This window comes from Anas platyrhynchos, chromosome 1, assembly GCF_047663525.1.
Source record: "Anas platyrhynchos isolate ZD024472 breed Pekin duck chromosome 1, IASCAAS_PekinDuck_T2T, whole genome shotgun sequence".
Classification (NCBI taxonomy): Eukaryota; Metazoa; Chordata; class Aves; order Anseriformes; family Anatidae; genus Anas; species Anas platyrhynchos.
In genome coordinates this window covers 35,990,583-36,013,478 of record NC_092587.1, presented here as the reverse complement: position 1 = coordinate 36,013,478, position 22,896 = coordinate 35,990,583, and the positions used below count along the sequence as shown (strand labels likewise).

Genomic DNA, 22,896 nt, shown 5'->3' with positions numbered 1-22,896 from the left:
CTGGGAGGCTTAAGAACAAACGGGTGGAAGTTTGAAGCACAGCCAAAATGAATCTGTGTGCATTATCCGTGTTTACCACCATGCAGGAGGAGGCTTAGCCTATTCTTCGGCTGTGAACTTTCTCTCAGCACATCAGACGAGCCACCATCTCTAAGGTTTACATTTGTGCTTTTAAAAAAGATTCCATTTAATTAAATTTACTGCTTGCTCAGATCTCCATCGTAACTTGTCTAAATACTTGTGTGCAATACTTGTGTGCAACACTTGTGTGCCATACTTGAGTGCAATAATTTCCCTAACTGTAGAGGTTTTATTGAAATTATTTTACATTCTCTGAGAAGAATGTGACTAATTTGTTAAATACAAATAAATCTATCTATAGCTTCAAACTGCAAACAGTTTGTAATTACATAAAAATGCATGCCCAGGACCATCCAGCCCAGGTTTACATGTATTTTTCAAGCAGCAAGGGGAAGAAAGTTACCTCACAGTTTAATCTCAGTGTATATAGAGCTGCATAGATGCATTACAGGTGAAGGTAGCAGAACTGTACAGCATTGTTTTGTTAGGAACTGTTGTGATAAGACTTTATTTATTTATATTCTTCCTCTGAGGAGCGGTGATAATTTCTGCCTTTTAATAAAAAAGCCTTACGAAATTGGCATTTTGAACATCCCTGATCATGAAATCTCCATTGGAGACAGCACTGATCTTTTGTTGAATGACAAAAGAATGAATTAGCTCTTGTTGTGCCAGAACAAGAAATAACTTTTCAGCAGAAAGACTTTTACCAATTCACTGGATACCAGAAAAGTGTGTTTCATCAGATATTTCAAGATAATGTAGATTTGTATATCTTTCATTTTTTAATCTGAACTCTAAATACTAGTCCTTTTGGTGTACCACTTGCTTCTCTCCCCTTCCCCAAAGCAGAGAGATCTAATTTTCACGTGAAGGATATAGGAGGAAACAATCTGAAGGGCACTTGTGTACCATGTACACATTCCAGCCTGGTTCATGCTGAAAAATATCATTCCTTGATAGAGACTTTCATGATGAAATTAGCTGTGCATATTTATCGAAGCCTTAATGATTTTGTTTTCTTGTAGCTTAATTTTTTAGAAAGTAACTCAGGTGAAGCTGGAATAAAATTGGGGAGAACCTTCTGTTGTTGAATAAAGCAAGATAGAGGAGGAGTAAGAAACTCCAAATCTTTCCTCAACAAGTGCTGTCAATTTGTTGTGACTTCGTTCTTTAAGAAATCCTGCATGCTGCATGCCTTTATAGCAGTGCTCTTGTAGTTACCTGGAGATTGCTGTGGATCTGTTCTTTCATGTGCTGCTTTCCAAGGTGCCAGCCTTGGTAAAAATCCCCTCTGCATTTTAAGCCTCTTCCCCCGCTGCTGTTCCTGCACCAAGGGATTGGCTCTGATCTACCCCAAAGGCGTATTTTCGTTAGCAGACTGGCAATGGGAAGGAGCATGCAATAGGTGTTTTTTTGGCATTGTGTTTCAGGCAGCCTGATTTTTTGTCACGTGAGGACAAGTTTCAAAGTTAACTCTCTGCTCAGGTATTCGTGTTATTTCTTTTCAATGGTGTCCTACTAGATCCTTGCTCCTTCTGCCAAGTCATTTTTCAGTCTCGGGTGGATTTCAAATGAGCTCTTCAAACGCTAGAGTTCTTCCAGAGCTCGAAGTCTTGTTAACAAGAGAAAATATCCGTTCAAAATGACAAAGTGTTTGCCCAGTTTCTCCCATCATCCAAAGAACAGACAACTACCAGAAACCTAATTGCTAAAGGTAATCTAAATCCATGAATTCGTGTTCCCACCAAGTTTCCTGACAGCAGTTTCTTCATATTACTTAACTTTAAAGAAATTCTTGTCTCATTTCTTGGAGGAAAGGCCAATACATTCTGAAAAAAATTCTGTCCTTCTTCCCTGCACAAAGCATTCTTGGTACCTTGTGGCATCATCTGCCAAAATTTGGATCTCCTTTTGATAGTAATCAGGAAATATTTCTTTGATTGCTTTTTAAATCATTCCCTTGAAGGATCTGCACTGCCACCCACAATGACATGCCACAGGAGACATTAAGGACCAGTTAATTATCTTCCATTGACACAGTCAGAGAGTTTTTGTACCATTCTTCTTATAAAATACAAAACCATTATAACCAGAAGTTGTCATTGTTTAAAGTTGCATGTAGGGATTGTTAAAAAGTTGTCTTTGTCATCATGCATAGGTTTTCCTCAGTCCTCCACAGTTTTATAACATGAAGAAGGAAGGCTTAAGATAGACTCTGCAGAGCCGTGAGCATCTCAGCACATCAATGTGTAATTAACACTGTAACACACTGCATTTTTCCTTGAGATATTTTGCTCAATTCTAATTTGGGTCGTTTTTTTTTTTTTTTTTAGAAACACACAAAAAAATCTCTATTTTGCCTTTCATGTGCATCTCTTTTTGTTAATCCTACTGCTTCACTTCATTCCCATACCCTAACAGCTTTCCAGTCCTTTACCCCTAATGGAAATCTGGCAGTTGTCTGGGATTAAGGTTATCCTGTCCTCTGTGTAGATTGGTTTTAATGGAGAACATTCCTATGAGGGCTGCACATCACTTTCTCAGCAATGTTAAGTGTGCCTCCCACTTTGGGGCTACCTTGTGAGGCTGCTGGCAGGTATCACTGAGGTCACTCTGAGGTGCAAAAAATGGTTTCCAGGTAAGGCCAAGCTGCCTTTGCTGGCAGAAAACAAATCCTTCTAGGCAGACGGTTTATTATCTACTGTCTAAGGAGGGATCATTATGTTGTTCATTACAGCAGTGTCTAGACTGCACTGCAATAACAAAATGTGCTGCAGACATACTCATACTCTGGCCAAACTCCTTCAATAGCCTGGTACATGCAGTACAGCGAGAGCCTTCCCCCTTTGTTGAAATTCTTCTCATTTTGCTTCATGTTTCATCTTGGAACATAGAAGACCCACTCCTCTGACCTAATGCAGTTAATATCTTGGAGAAGCAATGGTCCATGCTGTAAACACCTAACAAGCACATACATTGCCTCACTTTGTGATTTTATTTATGGCATATGCAGCTGTGAGCATCTGCTGTGTATAATCCATGCTAGAATCTTCTGGTGTGTGCATAGCCAGAAATATCCACGGATCTGGGATAAAAAGGAACTTCTTAAGTGAGTTTCTTTCTTTAAATGAAGAAAATTGGTGTTAGGGTATACAGAGATGATCTCTTCAAAAAAATGAGAAGGAAACATGGTTAATTTCTTACATCTCCTTGCAAAGGTAACACATCTCTTTGTTGTTGTTGTTTTGTTTTGTTTTTGTTAGAAAGGCTGTAGGTTTCATTAGGCTATTGAGCTGTGACATACAGCTGTTTAAGCTACTCTGCTTTGCTTTAAGGTGCTGCCATTACTTCTAATCTTACATCTTTCATGTAAAATGAAGAAAACATAAAGCACTTTCCTGTGAATGCTTTGAATAAATATGAAACAAAACCAAAGTGGGCACAGCATGGCATTTAAGTGATGAGAAAACTATAATGCAGTAGATCTTGCCCTGAAGAAGGGAGTTCTGCAGGAATTTTAAGTGTAAAGCCAAACTGCCGACAGATGTTCGCTACCATACTTGTTAGAGGGCTTCGTTATATTTATAACCTTTTAAATTCCTCTGATTTATAGAAAGCGTCCACTTAAAGTCCATAAAAGTTAATCCTGACCATGGAATTATTTGCCTAGAATGAAATTTCCTGCCTTTGCCGAGGGCTTTGCCCCCGTGGGGAAGAGTTGCAGGGTGGCTGTGTGCGGCTACCTGCTGCCTCGAGGCACAAAGTCCCCAGACTGCTCACACAGGGGCTGCAGAGGACTTTTCCTCAATTTTTTTAGAGTCCCAGACAAAGTGTTCACATGCAGGGAAAGAGTATTCTTCCTTGGGTGCATACTGAAGTCAAGCCAAAACCAAAAGTTCTCCCGCTCATATAAGTGTGCAAATATCAAGGATCAACAAACCCCAGTTCCTCCGTCACCTCTGATAACACTGCTTCTCTGAGATTTAGTTTTAATACCAAATTTTGCCTACCAAACACCAGACACTGCACAGGCTGGCTTCAAAAACAAAGTCACGAGAATGTTTCCGTACAGGAAAATGGATTATAGATTGTGGTTTTTCCCCATTATCCTTCTAACAATATCTGAAGAAATTTTGTTTGCACTAGCAGGTCATTCACAATGACCACTTACAGTATGAATTGTGGCAGTCACTATACAGTGCCCAAATGTCCGGATTTTAATTGCACAGGCCTATCTCTTCAATTAACCATCATGACCGAATTTCATGCTAGACTGAAGCATGGTAAATATTTGCCGAGAATGTCTTGTTTGCTTTTCAGTCATGATGATTAATGCAAGTTAATTGGCAATCAACTCAAATTACACCAGGACAATGCTGGAGACTGGATGTGGAGATTGTGTCAAGACAGATTGCTTCCAAACTGATAGGATTTATGGCAGCCAAACCTCAGATTGGCAGGTTTGAGGAGCTCAACTACCCTCCTTGCAGCCTCTCTAGGCTGATTTTGTATGGTATTTTTAAGCCAAAATTTAACAAACTCAGTCCAGCACAAGTGAATGGCAAATATGCTCTGTAGCACGTGGCTTCATAACCTCGAAATCGTACTAGCTGAGTCTACCTGAGGACTTCTTAGATAATGTCATTTCAAGAAGTTGTATGGACCTTTCTTCAGAAATGGTGAGAGCAGGTATCTATCCCCAGTGCAGAGAGTGGTTTTCCTCCTGAGAAGCCTGTTGCTTGTGCAGCATCTCTTCCCATCATTTTAATCCTGCCTCGGGCATTAATTGCTGCTGTGCCTCTATTCTGGTTAAAAGAATTCCTTCCTTGAAAGGCAGTAAAGATTGTAACTCATGGTGCAATCGATCCCCTTTCCCACAGTGAACTTGCTTTTTGTCTTTGTCTTTAAGCATCGTTTTAACTCCAGAAAATGCAATTCCAGTTCCTTTGCTACACATCAGAGCTTTGGCTCACAGGCTGACCTGCTACAGCAGCCCGGCTAGAGTGGAAACATGGGAGTGGAGCTATTTGGTTTAGTTACCAGTTGTTGTTTACTAGAATAGTAAGAACATAATGTTTTAATATCCCAGCCTGTTATGACCTGTTTTAGATATAACCAAACATCAAAGCTAACCAATGAGAAACAGACAGTACAGCATTGACTCAGTCGCTGTAGTATTCTATAGATGTGTGGAGACATATAATTATTTTTCTGAACCAAAGTTTTATTTGAAAACAAAAATGTTCACAATCTAAGACTTTATGGCTTGTTTTCATATTTTGGCATGGTATAATGTATTGGAAAAAAAAAATCTTTAATTAAAAGCAGCCTTTTGAATAGCACCCCAGACTTCAATTTTCATCTCCTGTTTTACTACTTCTCTCCATGTCCCCTCTCCCTCCCACATATGCTCCATGTGTTTAACCCACCCTTAACAACTTTCATGACTTCCTTCCCTACTGTTGCTTTGTGAGTCCTCCTCTGAGGTCTCCATGTCTACACAACACCCTACATAACAACCTTTCTAAGCAGCTTTGGAGAGCTTTGCTGGTGCCACCAAAGGAGTATGGTGCCTCTGACAGGGCTTCTGCTCAAGTTAGCACAGAATCATAGAAGGTCTGAGGATGACCTGAGATGAGATGATCTCGAGATAGAATAGCCTCTCTCTATATGTCAGGTGCTCCAATCCCTCTAGTCATTGTTGTTGCTGTTCACTGGTCTCTCTCCAGTAAGTCCGTGTCTTCATGTGCTATGGAAACTGGTTATTAGGAGAGAAAAAGAACAGCCTTCTGGCTAAGGACACTGACTTCCATCTCATAGAAGAACTAACTGCCATTTATTGGCCCAAAGTTCTCATAACATTTTGGCTTTAATCTCTCTTTACTTCCCAGTCCTAGATAAAAGGCAGGTTTAGCAACACTGTATATTATCAATAAGTTGCTGTATGAAAATACTTTTTTAACAGTTCCCATGCTAAGGATTCAAGTATTTTTCTGAGAGCAGCAGCTAAAGCTACCTATAATCGTACGTGTTTCAGGTAAATGAAAAGCCTGACTTTAGGGAAAAGGTTTGTTTCCACTTGATCTGTGCACCTGCAGCTGTGCTGTGGGAATGCCCAACTCCATTAACAGACGTGGAAGCCTCAAGTGCCCTGCTAAGATGCAAACACCTCAGCTGCACACAGTGTGCACATCTACACTGCAGATGCATGACACGAGGCAGGAGGAATCCCACTTTGTAGCAAATATGAAGAAAGACTGAGCAGGTGACTTAACAGAGAGGCCAGGGTCTGGTGGAAGGAAGCACAAGACAGGCTGTCCAGGCTCACCAGCAGTTCCAGGGGGATTCTGCACAAAAAAAAAAAAAAAAAAAAAAAAAAAAAAAAAAAAAAAAACAGCTTCAAGAAGTAGCCCAGTGTTCATACTTTTTTTAATTTTTATTTTTATTTTCAGTGTTTAGATGAAAGGTGTGTGTTGTAAAAAAAATGTATTCTCTGTTTAACACTAATTTGCCATATGCATGCTATTTTCCTTGCTGTTATCCGGGTATTGGATTTTACTGTATGGTCATTTGCAATTTCTGAGATGAGGGAAAACTATGCTTAGGTAAAGAAGCAATTGTGGAAAAAATTGAAACAAATCCAGTGAATGACATAATGAAAGTGTAGTATTTTTCTGCTGTAGCTTATGTGCTAAATGGTTTGCTTCTGTGAATGCAATTAAAACACATAATGATTTCTCATGTCTTTTGTCATAGGCTGAGTACTTCTACGAGTTCCTGTCTCTGCGCTCTTTGGATAAAGGCATAATGGCTGATCCAACTATAAATATCCCTCTGCTCGGAACAGTTCCTCATAAAGCATCAGGTTTGTGCTCTTGGTATTATAAATTTTGTTCCTTTAAAAAATACCCCACAGCCAGTAAAGTCTGCACACCTTCTTTTTAACTGAAGTTTTGAATTTTATTGCTAAAGAAATGCTTGTCATGGTGCTTGACAATGAACAGCGTGAGTGCCTTGCCTGACTACAGCAGCATATTTTGCTTGAGCCAAGTCACACGAAGCTTTTGTATGTAGATAAACCAGCAGAAATTTGTGCAAAATTTTTGCATAAAATTAATGTATGTGAAACTTTGGTGGTGTTGAAAATGGATTTCACTGAAGAGTGTTATAATATTCACATCATAATCGCTGCAATTTAATTGACTGCAAGCCCAATAAGTTTGCAAATACAGACATTGACTCAAAGTAACCAAGAAGTCAGTCAGGAAGGTGAAGTTCATATTAAGCATTAAGATTATTTCCATTTCCATATAAAGCAGGTGAGAAATGTGGAAGGCTGTGCACTCAGCATCCTCTAATATAAATTAGTTTCTCCTTTAATTTTTAACTATCTAGAGAGGCTAGATCAAAATGACCCCTGACTGACTGTGTTTAGGAAAACATCTAATCTACAAATGCAGGGAGGCCAGGGATGAGATCTCCTAGTTCCAGCAGAAGGTCTGGTAACCATCACGATGGGAGGTCTGATTGAAACCGAGATGGACTTACCCTGTCTGTGGTGCTGGTAGCTCAGTTCCAGGACTAATACGGGTATGTCCACAGTGCTCCCTTATGACAGTGAGCAGTGCACTGCTGTACTTAGGATATATCAGCTGTGTTGAAGTCCTGTGTGGCACTATAATGCATCTTGTCTTTAACAGCAATTGATAATTGGTACATGCACAGTATTCCAAGCATGTTCAGTATTTAGCAATGAGCCACTGGTGTGAAGGCTTTTTTTATGCTGCTTGCTATCCTGCCTAAGTTAACTAAGTTGACGTAAAGAAATAAATGCTATAAAAATAGTGAAGAGATTTAAACTGGATTTAAATCACTCAGGTTCCTTAGACTCCTTTGAAAATCCTATCCCCACATCCCAGTATTGCTACGTGGGTTAGGGTTGTTGAACCTAGCCACACAGTACAATATTGACATATGGTAAGAGGGCTGAAGAAGGTGCTTTTCAGTGAGAGTTTAAAGAACTAAGACTACTCAGCTTAGCCAAAAAGAGGTGTTTGAGAGAAGCCTTGAGCATGTAGATATCTGTTCACTGACAAAAGACTGACTGCTCATTTCACAGGGGAACACCTGTAAAGATCCAGTGGTTTAAACAAGAGTCAGCAAGTTCAAAACCAAGTCAGGCATTTTTGATGGTGGCAGTGATTAACTTCGAGCACCACACAAGTACCATGCTGGTGCCAATGTGGCTCCACGTGAGCTGGCATGCCTGGTACCTTCCCCAGCAGCATCTCTGCTCACCCCACAGTTAAATTTTCCTCACTTCTGTGAGCACTCCAGGGGAGGCAGGAGTGTAAATGTGCAAAAGGGGCAGTTCTGTGGTGGGACAAATGTACTGTGAGCCACCACGGAGCTCAGTCAGGAGGGTCTTTAATGCATTTTTGTGTGCTGAGGAGTTCGGGCACGTGGAAAGTTCAGAAATATGGACACTTCCAGTTTGGGGAGTGCTGGAGGGTTTCTGACCTGTCCCCTTCAACTTCAGATGCATGACTGGTCCTTGCCCTGGGCACTTAAACCTACAGGTTGACGTCATTTGCTGTCAAATCTCCAGGCAGATTGGGGGTTTGCTACTGATGCAATGAAGTCTAGGAATTTCTCCTGTGCCTTCCTCCCCAGCAATTTGTTCAGCTAAGTCACTCACATCCTCATACAAGCACTGAATTATGTCCTGCACTTGAGCTATGAGGAGGTTACTACAGTTTGAGAAGTTCACTGCATTTAAACTGCTTTTTATCCCTTGTAAGAGGTGTTTTTTTTCTTACCACATGGTTACATGCTTTTTGTAATGGTCTTTTAAAAGACCAGTGTAAAGGCACTTCAGCAATGAAATTGCTTTATAATGAAAACTGCAACAGACTGTTCAGTCCATAGGACTTGCCAGAAGCAGAATGTGTTTCAGCAATAATTATTGCAAGGTATTATACCAAGGCAGAAAATAACAAAAATTGTCTGATTATTACATGCGACATTTTCATAACAAGCAATTTAAAACAAACCAAATGTAAGGCTGTTAGCTCTACATTTTGTTCTGAAACCTCAGGCCAGCTTCAGAAGAAATGAATAAACAATCTCTATTAGCTGGATCTAATTTTTAAATGAGCTAGAAAGAGCCAATTTTGAAGAAATGACACAATCATTTCATCTGAAGATTATTTGAGATCACTTGTGACCATCACAGCGGAGCATTCCAGAGCTCTGAGGTATCAGGCTTGCTTCCTCATTAAAATACTCCAGATTTACTGGCCTTAATTATTTCCTTGGACTCTTTGTAGTTTAAAAGTGCTTGAATACTTTTCCTGGAAAGGCAATCTCCGAATATTGCTACACTTAACAAGTTCTGTCATAGTGATGTTCCTCTATTCATTTTAAATACTTGCACCCACAATCTTATTTATTAAGTGCACTGTCTTGCCAGCATATTATGGAGAAAGTTTTGATTAAATAAGTATTTTATTTAAGTATTAATTGCAAGATCCGTAACAGCAAAACATACCTAAAGCAGCTTTAAAAAAAATAAAAATGCATGAGATCTTTTTGGAGACATTATGTGACAGCCCATACAACTGAGGCTCAGAAGTGATCAAGACAGCTTAGAAAATTAAATATAGGCTTCTGACTCATTTTAGTGGCTGTGAAAATAGTATCCTTAGATACCTCCATGAGTAACTGCCCTGTCTGCAGGCAGAAGTATGTTTGCCTTAAGATCAGTGTCTGTGCTGCAGACTGTTGGGGTTGTGTCAGCAAAGCAACCCAGGCTGGCCTCCTGTGCTGCAGTTGTTCCAGCCCTGCAGGTGTCTGTGCACAAGGTGACTCTAAAGCTTATCTGTAAATACTTATTATCTCCGGTATTACAATGTATGCTTTTGTAGATATGCATGTAAATATGAATACTGTTGTTATTGCTCTCCTGTAAGTTGTCCAGGTTGGATTTCCTTGCCTCGGCAAGCAAGATGGGGTGGCTGCATTTGAAGTCAATGTGATCATAATGAATTCAGAAGGCAATATCATTCTCCAGACCCCTCAGAACGCCATCTTCTTTAAGACCTGTCAGCAAGGTAACGCTAATGAGGACATGACAAGAACTGTTAGACCAGGTCACCTAACTTTCTTCTCTTTCATTCAGGATAATAATCATTCAGGATAATACTGTGGTCACACAATGTGTAGCAAAAGCTATGAATTCCAGGCTGTTCTGGCTCTATGTGTAGGTTTGCAGCTCATTTGCATTTGCTGTTCATTTACTATGTGTTTACTAAGCTTTTTCTTACTGTGAACTACATCTCCCTTAGCAGACTGGGTTGGAGGCATTCCTCCTCCTGTTCACAGCTCATCATTTCAAGGATGTTGATAGAAATGGATCATATGAGAAGCAAATGTGAGTAAATGATTTGAAGCATTTGGAGGAGAGTCAGAATTATGGAAAAAAAAAAGCTGATGCTCACATTTTCAGAAATGACATAATTTTGAGGACTTAACTTCTGGGATCTGTAGTGGGGACACTGTTTTCAGGTAACACTGTTTGGTGTCGTAGTTCAACATTTCTTTAAATCTCAACTTGCACATCCCAATTGAATCAAAAAAGCAAAAATCAGAGAATTTTTGCAAAAGTTGGCTTACCTCCTCTGGAGCTCAAGATGGCAACGTCTTGGTTTGGGATACAACATTGTTCACCAGCCTCATCAGCAGGTTGTGTTGCTGGTCTGATAATTACAAAGTTTATGAGACACTTGAGGCAATAAGAAAATTCCCTCTTCTTTTATTAACACTTTACTATGTGTGTTGTTGATTTGATTTTGGTAGAATTGTTTGCATAGTAAAGCATCACTCAGGGAAGGTAATGGAAGCTGGTCCTCAGTATCTGCAGGCACCAAGCAAGAAGCACACACAAGATGCATCGATAGAGGAAGGGCACCATGAAGCTATTGCAGTGTTTACTTGGAAAACAGGAAACATGTTTAATCAGCCAATCTATGAACTATAGACAGTATGTAATAAGACTTTCTGGATTCATTTGATACATCATGAACAGCTGTAATTATCACTTTGAACTGAGGCTGTGGAGATTGAAAAAATCCATATCCAAGATCAGGCAGTTATCCCTTGCCGTGTGCAATTGTATCAAATACGGCTGACGTACAAAGAGTGATATTTTTATTCTTCTCCTATTAAACCTCCATTCCCAGTCCTGCACTTTCTTCCCTGTGCTCTTTTCTCCGAGCTAATTGGCTGGAGTGTGGCTTCAAAGAGCAAGCAGCAGGAGCAGGAGCTGTTTATTCTTTGAAAGCTTGCTGCACCTGAATAGCCAGGCTGCGTCTCCTTTGAAGCCTTGCTGCTGCCAATTAACCCAGGGAAAGCAGGAGAGGGGGGAGAAGAAGTGGGGAGAGGAACAGGAAGGAAAATGGGGGCCAAATGGAGGTAAAATCAATCAGACCTTGAGCACAAAGTTGTTCCTGATGTAAACACAGCACAGAACATTTCATGCCTTTTCATTGCCAGCTCAGTCCAAAGATACCGAACTTAATAAACTTTGGAAATAGTGTTGGGGTAATCTAATAGAGACAGCAGTTACAGGTCTGCATTGTGGCTTGTCCTGGAAAGGCTCCAAACTCAGTGTCTTAGCAGCATTCATCTGAGCTATGGTTTCCGTGCTTTAATTATTTTTATTATTACAATTCTGGTACAATAAATAAATAAAACTCAAAATTTAGGCGTATTGCATCATAAAACTCAGGAAAGCTGAGGGCAGTCACTGACCCTGAGCCAGCTGAGAGGCACAAGGATGGTTTTACAAACTGTAGAGGTGGGCAGAGGAGGAGATGTCTCACCCCAGCTTATACCGGGGTAGCTCCCATTGCTGCCCTATGTCCAATGAGGTGGACGCCGCAGCATTTTGGGACAGATACTGAGAAGGACAAGGGTGTTCCTACCAGTTTGTATTAGTGTAAGGGTGAGTTTCCTCCCTCTGAAAGCTGCCGTTTGTGGTGAGGAGCTCAGATTCCTCCTGCCTGGGCCCCGAGTCACTGTTTCCAGTCTTTCGTGGCCAGCCAGAGGGGCCCCCACCAGAGGAAGTGAGCAGAGTGAGGCAGCAATTTTGTGGGAGAGGAGAGGCTTTGTTGTGGCTCAGAGGTGACCGCACAAAAAATTGTGTTTTCCTATTTTTCTGTTTGAAATGGCATGTATTTAAGCATGCATTTTCTGTAATGAATAGCAGCTCTGCGTTTGGTACAAAGGGAGAAACATTTCCAGAAAGAGTCCTAGAGCATACTGTTAGAACAAATAAGATTACGAAGCCCTTACTATCATTAATGCCGCTGCAAACAGATTTACTTTTAAAGTAACACTTTTTTTTTCCCTGTGTATCTATGGCCTTAGATGGAAGAGTATTTTAAAATTACCCCTTCTATCCTCTCTCCTTCCTGTCTGTTTTGCAGTTGCACATAGCACCCAGCCACCTGACTGATACATCAGATGTTCTTACCTTCTGTGTAGTCTCGGGGTTACCCTTCATATTCCAGTGAAGAGAGCAATATTACCTGAGTGTGGCAGAAAGTAATACTGCTCATAGCCATAGCTGATGGATATGTCACCTGATAACTATTAGAAAGAGGCAGAATAATTCAAATGTATTTAAGTCCAGGGTTATGTTTTCCTTTGTGTTAAGTTATGGTTTGAAGAATCTTTCTGGGCTGCAAGCACACATTGCTGGCTCATGTCAAGCTTCTCTTTAACCAACACCCCCACGTCCTTCTCCTCAGGGCTGTTCTAAATCCATTCCCCACCCAGCCTGTGTTTGTGCTTGGGATTGCCTCGGCCCAGCTGCAGGACCTTGCACTTGGCCTTGTTGAACCTCATGAGGTTTGCACAGGCCCAGCTCTCAGGCCTGCCCAGACCCCTCTGGATGGCATCCCTGCCCTCCAGCACAGTGCCAAAATTACATCCAACTGCAGTCTAATGGGTGATCTTTGAGTTTGGGTTGAATAGGTTGCAGTTTCTGAGTGAAGATCTACCTTACCTCAGAATTTTTTGAACCTGGTCATTCGGAGTGTTGTGCAGTATAGCATCCACAGGAGAAGGTTGTGCCTGCTCTGCTAGAGCTGCCTCGTGGCCCTGGTCCCACTGATCACAAGTGACATACATTTTCTAACGGGAGTAGGCAGCCCCTCCTGCCTTCCTTCTTGTCTGTGGGATATCTGGGAAGGCATTTTTGAGGAATTGCTTTTCTGCCTGGCAGTTGTGTTTTTGTGGAGTTCCACTGGGTTCATTTTGCCTCTTGTTTGATGGACTCCAGTGTTTTGAGGATGGTGATGATACCCAGATGTATTTCTCTTCCTTGTGTAATCCAGCCAGTGTTGCTAAACGCTTTAACCAGTGTTTGATCAATAGTTGAGATGTGAATAAGAGTTGGATGATGATACAGGATCAGTGTGCAGGAATGCTTTCATCTTCCTTTCTGGCCTTCTTTCATCTAGCCTTGAAGCTGACTCTTTCATTTGAAGACAGATTTCATCACTTTGCCACCTTAGGAGCAACAGATGTAGCAATTAATGCAATGCAAGTTGCAGTGCAGCCAACTTCAGGCTGCAGAACTTGAGACCAGCCCCGCATGCTAGGGGAGGTCTGAGCAGTAATGCAGGTCCCGCAGCAACTGCCTGCTTCTTTCCACGTGGAGAAAATGGGGCTGGGGTGTGCAGAGCACCCACGTTGCTCATTCACTTGCAGAACAGCAGAGCGATAGATGTGCGTGATCCGCCAACGAGCACATCGTGCATGTGTCTGCACACATGATCAAACCCGTATTTGTAGATGAACACAAAGGGAAACAATTTCTTTTGAGGAAAGGTGAATCTCCACTTCGGCCAGCATTTGCCTGTCTGTCAAAAATATTTTTTTCATTATATCAAAGGTGTATATTGGTACTGGGGAAAGCTGAGCAACAGCTGAAGTATGAAATATCCAACTAAGATTGTTGTTGTATTTTATGAAGCGGAGTGTCCAGGAGGATGCAGAAATGGAGGGTTTTGCAACGAGAGACATGTCTGTGAATGTCCGGATGGATTTTATGGGCCTCACTGTGAGAAAGGTAACTTAAAAAAATCTTCTCAACTCTCTTCTTTACAATAATCTCAACAAAACTGTAGCTAGTGCATTGTAGCCACTCCTAAAAATATGAACGGCCTATTTTAAAGTTTTCATACATTTTGAGTTCACATATCTAAGTGAATTACTGTTATGATCCATGTTCTAATGGAAACATAAACTGCTCAGGAAAAAAAAAAAAAAAGAAAAAAAAAAGATGTTTTCTTGCTAAGGGATTGTTTTTAACAAAAGCTGACACAATTGTTAAGGGGTCCTTAATCACAGAGAATCCATCTGGCAAAAAGATTAAATAAAATTCTTCTGCTAATAAGGACTAGCTGGAAAACAAAGCACGGGACTTTTGTTCTGCATTGGTTTATTTGGAGATAAGATCTAATTTGGAGACAGACCGACAATGAAGATAGGGAGATGAAGGAAAGAGTCTCCTTTTTCCTTCTATTAGTGACTAATAGCTCCAAATAACATTTCTAAGAGTGAGGGGCCAGGACACAAGACATTGGTGTGACTTGGTGAGGAAAGTAGTTCTTCTTTCTGTTTCTTCTTTCCTCCTCTGCCAGTGGGAAACCCTCGCCAGGGTGGCCTGAGATGGAGCAACCCCCCCTGTGGGCATCCTACTTCAATCTCATTCTCCTCTCAGCTCCCAGATGCTCTGGCTGCATCCGAAATATTAAATACAAAGGATCAGGGACTGTTCTCCGGCCTGGAGGCCAACTGGCATGACACAGTTTGCATTTGTGTGTTTAATAAACTCTCCTAACTTCCAAAGCAAAAACCTCCAAACTCCTGGCTGGGAGGAAGCCGTGGCTGCTGCTTGCCCCAGGGCTGTGCCCGGGCAGCCAAGGACAAAGCCATGCCAGGAACAGCACCAACAATTTCACAAGATGGATGATCCTGTGCCCCCACTTGGCCCCACGTCCAGGCACTTTTGAACTCTCTCGTATGGATGCAGCCTCGCAGCATGTACCAATTGTGGGCAACCACGAAATGAAACATTGCTCCCTGACATGCCTCCCTGGAAGAGCCTCGTGGGGTGGCCACGACTGCAGAGGAGTCTTGGGAGAGCGCAGGGGCTTTGGAAAGAATTGAGAGGGAGCATGCAGGACAGTCTGGTCATCAAACCAGGCCACACTAGAGCCTCCCCTCCCCTAAATTATGTAGCAGTGCTTAGGCACAGGTATGGAGTGGTAGGAGGGAAGAGTTCATTGTAGAGCCTGCCTGGGAACCCCACTAAATTGCTGACACCTCTGAGCACATTCCCAGTCTCACCAGTGATGATTCTCCTTTTCTTCCTGCTCCTCAGCGCTGTGTGCTCCTCGCTGCATGAACGGTGGGCTCTGCATCACCCCCGGCTTGTGCATCTGCCCCCCCGGCTTCTATGGCATCAACTGCGACAAAGGTAACTGCAGCCAAACCCCTGGGTGCCACCTCCTGTGGATGCTCGTTCCTCCCTGTGCTAATTTCCTTCTAGGAGTGCCTTTTGGAAAGGCAACCAAGCGGTGAAGTAAGTTTTACAGGACATAATTTCGTGATTCTTCCTGAGGCTGGGAGCTGCAGGAAGCACGCAGGGGCACACAATGCTTTTGCAGCTACATGTGCAGGCATCCGTACCCGCCAGCTGAGTGAGGGGTAATTTAGGTAATCTCTTTAGCTGACCCACTGAAAGCCATGGGACCTACCACAAAATTCACTTAGGAAAATAAGTGATCTGTATTTGAACTTTGGTTTCCTGGAGTAGAATTAGTTTTACTAATTAGTTAATACACTAATTTGCTGCATCTAGACACACACACATACCAAAAATGGTCTATTCATCCTCTGTTGTTGTTGCTGCACTGTGGCTCAGGGATAAAAAGGAGCAATCAGTTGTTCAGAACAGTAATTTGGAACACTGCAAGCGACCACATAGAGAAAACCAAGTGGTTTGCTGCAGAAATACCACTGACCTGCTCATGGCAGAGAAGATTGCAGAACACCACATTGCTTTTGTTGTTGCGCAACTACATCATGAAGTAGAGAGCAAATGCAAAAGGTCTGTGTAGTCTTTCCAGCAAAATAGTGGGAACATTCCTAGGCCTTAAGGAATGCTTGTACAAACTGTTGGAGTCAAAATCCTTCTGATTTGTATGTAGCTCTTTCTGAGACCTTTACTGCATTTTGAAAATATTTCCAAAGTGAAAATATTTCAATATTTCAATGAAATTCTCCCAAGGTCTTGAAGGAAGTTTAACCCGAGATTAATGTGAATCTCAGATGTTTGGTGAAAAGTCACATCCAACACAATGTAAGTAATTTAGCAAGTGAGAGGGACAGCATTTGTATCTATGTCACCACACAGCAAAAATTTATAAAGGTTTCCTGTTAAGCCTCAAATCTCCCATGGCATTAATTAAGAGCTGTGATGAAGTGTCTTCTTGTGGAAGTGACTTCCAGTCCTAGATTGTGCTCTTTATACCACACGTGGCCAGTTTCAATAGCAATAATGACTTGATCCTTCAGTGAGCTCCACACATGAGGATTGATGAAGATGTAACACAACCTGTCCTTGGGAATCTCATTGCTGTATTGTTCATTTGTTTGTCTCTTTCTATGGACGTGTGTGCATGTGTGTCCGTGTAAAACGTTATGTAGGAAATCTGCACTTCAGTCTTTCTTTGTAAACCAGGTGAAAATGTTTTAATGCAACTTTTTGAAACCTACTCAATGTTTATTTAGGGTGAGCAGCAGAAAACATTAAAGGCAAGTCAGACTGAGTTCATATTAGCGATTTAGTTCATTCCTGTTTTATTTGTTTCAGCAAATTGTACAACGACCTGTTTCAATGGAGGAACATGCTTCTATCTGGGAAAATGCATTTGTCCTTCAGGATTTGAAGGAGACCAATGCGAAATCAGTGAGTAGCATCTCCATGTGCTTGCTTTTCCTTACATCAACTTATTCTGTTGTCGGTGTCTAAATTATTGAGCATTGCATGCCTCTACTGGTTGGGACCCCCAGAGAGCCAGGTGCCTCCAAGTGAGACCCTTACTGATAAGTTTGACTCACTGCTAGGCTGCCTCACCCCCTACCTTGTTCTGGTTTCACTAGGAACTGGGCTTGGTGACTACCTTCAAAACAGGTATGCAAGCACTACGCTGTGGCAGACTGATGCACTGCTGCCCCAAGTCCATGCGGGGCAGCTATTTTCAAAAGTTGCAGCAATTCACACTTGTGCACAGCAGATTAGGTTTAAGCCCATGCCTCTAAAAGGGCTGTGATAAACGTGGAGTGGATGGGTTTATGGAAAAGGGAGGACTGAACCGTAAGAGCTGAGAACTTTCACTTGATGTATTAAGTTGCATTCACATGGCAACTTGAAAATCTGCATCGCAAACATCAAAAGACTTGCTATTTTCAGAAGTTTAGCATCAAAGCAGTTGAAAATATTTTAGCTCATGGCTGATCTAAGTGTGCTGTGTAAAGCTGGGGGTGGAGATGTGGCCAGGCTGGAACAGACCTGGGAGGTCAGCTGTCAGGCATTTGATCTTGCTAAAAGAAGAGTTTTCTCACAGCTCTGTTAAATTGGATTAATCCTATAGATCCCCACACTTGAATGGAGTATGAGCATTTGGATTTTGGGGACATACACCCACATTGTTCGTTCGGGGTTTAAAGCTTCTACCAGGACACAGTGTGTGGAGCTTCCTTACCTTTCTGTTGTATATAATCCCACTGACTTTCAAAGAGCCATCACAGGAGCACAGAGAGCAGCATTTGGCCTGGGATGTGTACGAGGTAATTCCTTTGTATGCATCAGTAGAGACAGGCTCTCTCTCAGTGACAAAGTGCCTAGCAGCAAAGACTTGGAAACATATGGGAATAAACTCTAACATGTTGTCAGCCAATACGGAACAATACATCAATTACTATGTAAAGAAAGGACACAGATACCTTAGGACCTACATTTTGCACAGTATTTAAGTGTAGATAAAAGGTATGCAAATGTTTCACCATATTCCTATGCATTGCAAGGTATTTTGCAACTCGTTTTTACCTGATCAAAATCTGAGCCAAAGAGAAGCAGTAAAGCTGTATTTTTATGAAATTATTAACAAAGATGGCCCTTTGCTATTAATTCAGATCAGGTGTCACCAAGAACAACAGAGTGAGTTTCTACTGAATTTACCTTTGTTTATATCGAGTTCATATGTGACACTGACAGAATGTCATTTCTTCCTTCCTTCCCCAGAAAGTCAACTGTGTTGATAGTTTTCAGATAAGGAGCAAGTCTTGGTTCAAAGTTCAAGGAGTAGGTCATTTTATGCCAGTGTTGTTGGTTATTGGGGTTGGGGAGAATCCTTAGAACTGATATTGCAGAATATATAATGCAGGGCACTCCATTTAATTGGTCAGTCCCTGGGGCTCTAAAGCTCATCATTGTATACTGCTGCTTGGAACAGGTGCAATTGACTTTTGCTTCCTGCAAAGGCTTACCTGTGCAAATTCAATTAAATTAATTAAAATACAAGCAGTAAACCAGTTCCTGTACAAAATAATGTTGTTCAGGTTCAGAGGATGCTCAGAGCTAAACTGGGAATCTTTTGATGAGAGCAAGGAAAGCTTTGCACTTGCTTTGTCTTTTGTAAAGCTGGACAGCAATTGTTTGTATGTGATGGATGGCTGCTACCACCTCTGGGCACTGCCCCAGCACCGGCACAACAGTGGAGGACTGCAAGAAATGCTAGATGAGGCTTAAAAACATCAGAAGGGAAACACAACTCCTTCTCTTTTCTTAGATCCAGAGCCAACTACATTCAGTCATGGGGGTCTTGAAATAACAAGCGGAGAAAACTTTTCAACACGCAGAAAGCCACCTTCAGAAAACCGAGAAGTTTTTTCTTCTTCTCTTTTTTTTTTTTTTTCCTTTTTCTTCTTCCCAGTGTTGTTTAAAGATTTTGAGTGCTTTTCTGATAGTTGAATCACTCTCCAGGACTCTTGGGAAATATACTGGGCCCAGCCTACCATACTAGCAAGCATTCACAGTCTTCCAGACTTTTTCTCTAGCTATAGTTGTGCATTGCCTCTAATTAGTGTTGCAGTTTGAGAACGGAGAGTTTTACTTTGTTTTGGATTCCTCCTCCATTTGTCACCCACTGTTTTGTTGCTTTTCATTTCTCAGTTAATAGCAGAGAGTTTCCTCCATTCTGTGAAAATATTTTACTCTGAATTTAACTGAGCTGTGCTGAGTCAAATGCTTGCCTAATGCTTCCCTGTGGAAGTCTGCATTGCATGCCTTGACCTATGTTCTCCAGATTTATTTCAAGAACTAGGAAAATTCCTGGATTTCCTTAGCATTGCTCCTTTCAGTCATTACTCCAGATCCAATTGCCTACAAAGTAGAAGGCCTACAGGTTCCCTCTCCAGAAGTTTCTGCAGGGAAATTGTGTTTTTGCAGAAACACTCCTTAGCACAGTTTGTTCCTCTGACTGGTTATAAATTTGTTTTGGGGCTATTAAAATAATTATGCACATCAGGAACAAATGTTTCTTTTATACTGACGATGCACACATGCATCACAGAAGTCTGGTGGGGTTGAGAGCCCAGCAGGCAGTCCTTGGGGTGTTTAGTTCCCAAGGGGGCAGTCTGTGATCGTGAGATGAGCGCATTTCCTGAAGTTTTCACCACAGCACACCAGCAGTGGAAAGAAGGAGTGCTGGTGCTCAGATTATTGTGTGCAAGTCTCTGTCAGTATCCTAAGAAAAAAGGAAAAAGGAAGGGAAGGGAAGGGAAGGGAAGGGAAGGGAAGGGAAGGGAAGGGAAGGGAAGGGAAGGGAAGGGAAGGGAAGGGAAGGGAAGGGAAGGGAAGGGAAGGGAAGGGAAGGGAAGGGAAGGGAAGGGAAGGGAAGGGAAGGGAAGGGAAGGGAAGGGAAGGGAAGGGAAGGGAAGGGAAGGGAAGGGAAGGGAAGGGAAGGGAAGGGAAGGGAAGGGAAGGGAAGGGAAGGGAAGGGAAGGGAAGGGAAGGGAAGGGAAGGGAAGGGAAGGGAAGGGAAGGGAAGGGAAGGGAAGGGAAGGGAAGGGAAGGGAAGGGAAGGGAAGGGAAAACAAACTCACAAACTCAGGTAAATATTAGTGCTAAATCTTAGAGATTTCATTAGGTTAATGATACAGACAAATTCTAACAAGGGACTGAAAACCTGGTGATCAGGGACTTCATGTGAGGAAGGCCCTTGGAGGCTTCTTGGCATGAATCAGGCCCAGCAGAACTTGCATGTGGCTCTGCTCCATCAGTATGGATCTCTTCCATCCTGGGTGAGTCAGGGCCAAGGAAACCATCATACATAGTCAGACCCAGCTTCTTCCTTTGGCAATGTATGAATGTGAGGGAAAGTAATTTCCGGACCAAAAGCCTTGAAAAATGTCTGCCAATCCTAATTACTGTCACCAGCGATGATCTGTTCTTGGCAAACAGGAAAGAAGGGCACATTTTTGTAATGTGCCTTTAGTTTCTGAGCTGTGGCGTGGAACATTCCTCATGGCACCACCCGCAGCATCCTGGTCCTCCACAGCCTCTTGTCACAAGCTGCCAGGCCCAGACGATCTACTTATTTTCTGCAAGTGACTGCCATTCCTGACAGTTCCTGAGCTTCCCATTGCTTAAAATCTCTACTGCACCACCAGATTTTCTTCTGGATTCCACACTTCGCAACCACCAAGGGGAACCTCCTGGCTCATGGAGGGTGAGGAGAGCAGGAGGTGACACTGACCAGTGGCATGGGGACACAGCAGTCCAAGTAGTTCAAGTCTGGGTGAATGCTGCTTGGACGCATGGGTTATGGCTGTGCTCCCTTCTTGTCCTATTTTCAAAGCAAAAGAAAGTATGTAAATGGGGAGCAAAAACTTCTGCTGGAGTCCTCCTGACAGATCCACAGTGTAAGATCACACACCAAAGCCTGATGAGTTTTTTGGGTACAAGGCAGGCCTCTCAGACGGCCATCATGAGTACAGGGGGACTCTTCTGGGGGGTAAGTCCCTTGTTTTCGTGTTTTCAATTTCTAGGTAAATGCCATCAGCCCTGTCGAAACGGAGGTAAATGTACCGGTAAGAATAAGTGCAAGTGCTCCAAAGGCTACCAAGGAGACCTTTGTTCAAAGCGTAAGTACCAAAGCGCTCAATTTGTCCTTGCTGGAGCACCAAGCTCACACAGGACCTCTTCCATGACAGCAGCACTAGCTGCTTGTTGTCAAAGTATTTCAGGTTAATTGACTTCCTGGACATACAGCACACACCAGGCATTGGGGAATTATGAAACCAGACACATCTTTACAAAAGCCTCCCCGCAGTCTGGTCTGCATTCTGGGCTCCTATAAACCAGCAATGTGTCAGTGTAGCAATAACAGATGTTCCTAGAGAAACGCTTAATGAAACACCGGGACGTTGCGACATTAAAACCTGACAGGAGCACTCTGCTGGCTGCCTGTGAGCATGGTGCTGGGCCAGTGTCCTGTACCACCCGTGATGGCAAGGGCCTGCTCAGCCTCTGGGCTTGCTTCCCCCTGCCAGCGGCCAGGCCGGAGCTGCTGCTGCCATGGTGGGGTGAGCTGCCCCCATGCCTTCTCTGTGGGGACCCCCGCCAACACCAAGGCCTGCAGCGTGTTGTCAGGCGCACGGGGAACCATGTCACCAAGTCCAACATGTGTCCCCTCTGTTACAGCTGTCTGTGAGCCCGGCTGTGGGCTGTACGGGACCTGCACTGAACCCAACAAGTGCCAGTGCAAGGAAGGCTGGCACGGGAGGCACTGCAATAAAAGTAAGTGAGAACCAGTCCCCCGAGTCTGTGCCGGGGCTGCTTATACATGCCATGCAAAAATGGTGGCTTCCAGAGCCTTTCCACCATCACCAGTAGTACCTCACTCCTCTTTTTTTCTTCATCTTTAATCCCAACAATAAGAGACTTTCAATTCTCCATAATGCTAACTACTTAAAAAAAGAAAAAAAAAAAAAAAAACATACAGAACTGTTTAAAATTGTTTTACAAAACTGGCCCTTCCTTTCTTTATGTATCAGAACGTCTAGAGCCTTGTGTCAACTAGTCCTCTGGGTGACCTCCTGTGTCTTCCACCTGTGGTGCAGGGCAGGTTGGAAGTCCTTCAGTACTCCCCAGTAAAGCCAGCTGGCTTTAAAGCATCAAATAGACATTTTTATGCATAAAGTTCTGTCAGATCTTAGAGCCCATTAAAACGTACAAAAAAATAACTGTTCTTTAGAAACTTGAGGGAAAATTTGCAGGCTTATGCAAAATCTAAGCTTACCATCTTTCATGTTTTCTTCTACTCTTCCCCATTTGTGCTCCACAGACTCTGAAATATATTGTCTCAAAGCAAGGTTGAAGTCCTGAAAATAAGTTTCTGTTGTGCTTATTTGATATCTAATGAGGCAACTGATCATCAGTTGCAACATTTCACTGGATTTGAAACAACACTATAAAATTATTTGAAATACAGTTGTATATATCCAGTAATAAATTCAGACTTAACTTTATATTTGACGTGCCATAGGGCTTTATAAGCAAATCTTCAAGAGACATTCTGTACATTCTCCCATGAGGGATTAACATTTATCTTAAGCACTGTTGGCAGACTATTCACATTTAATGTATTCAGTAGTAATGATAAAAAACTTTGC

General features: G+C 42.4%; 1 protein-coding gene across 1 annotated transcript in view; it reads left to right on the top strand.

Annotated features, from left to right (window-relative positions):
- Positions 1–22,896, top strand: part of WIF1 (WNT inhibitory factor 1) — a 39,325-nt gene that overhangs the window by 14,206 nt on the left and 2,223 nt on the right. Inside the window, exons 3-9 of the mRNA XM_027456296.3 lie at positions 6,841–6,949; positions 10,056–10,196; positions 14,126–14,221; positions 15,539–15,634; positions 17,033–17,128; positions 21,271–21,366; positions 21,926–22,021. Of these exons, the coding sequence (XP_027312097.1) occupies positions 6,841–6,949; positions 10,056–10,196; positions 14,126–14,221; positions 15,539–15,634; positions 17,033–17,128; positions 21,271–21,366; positions 21,926–22,021 (730 nt within the window). The remainder of the gene's footprint in view (positions 1–6,840; positions 6,950–10,055; positions 10,197–14,125; positions 14,222–15,538; positions 15,635–17,032; positions 17,129–21,270; positions 21,367–21,925; positions 22,022–22,896) is intronic.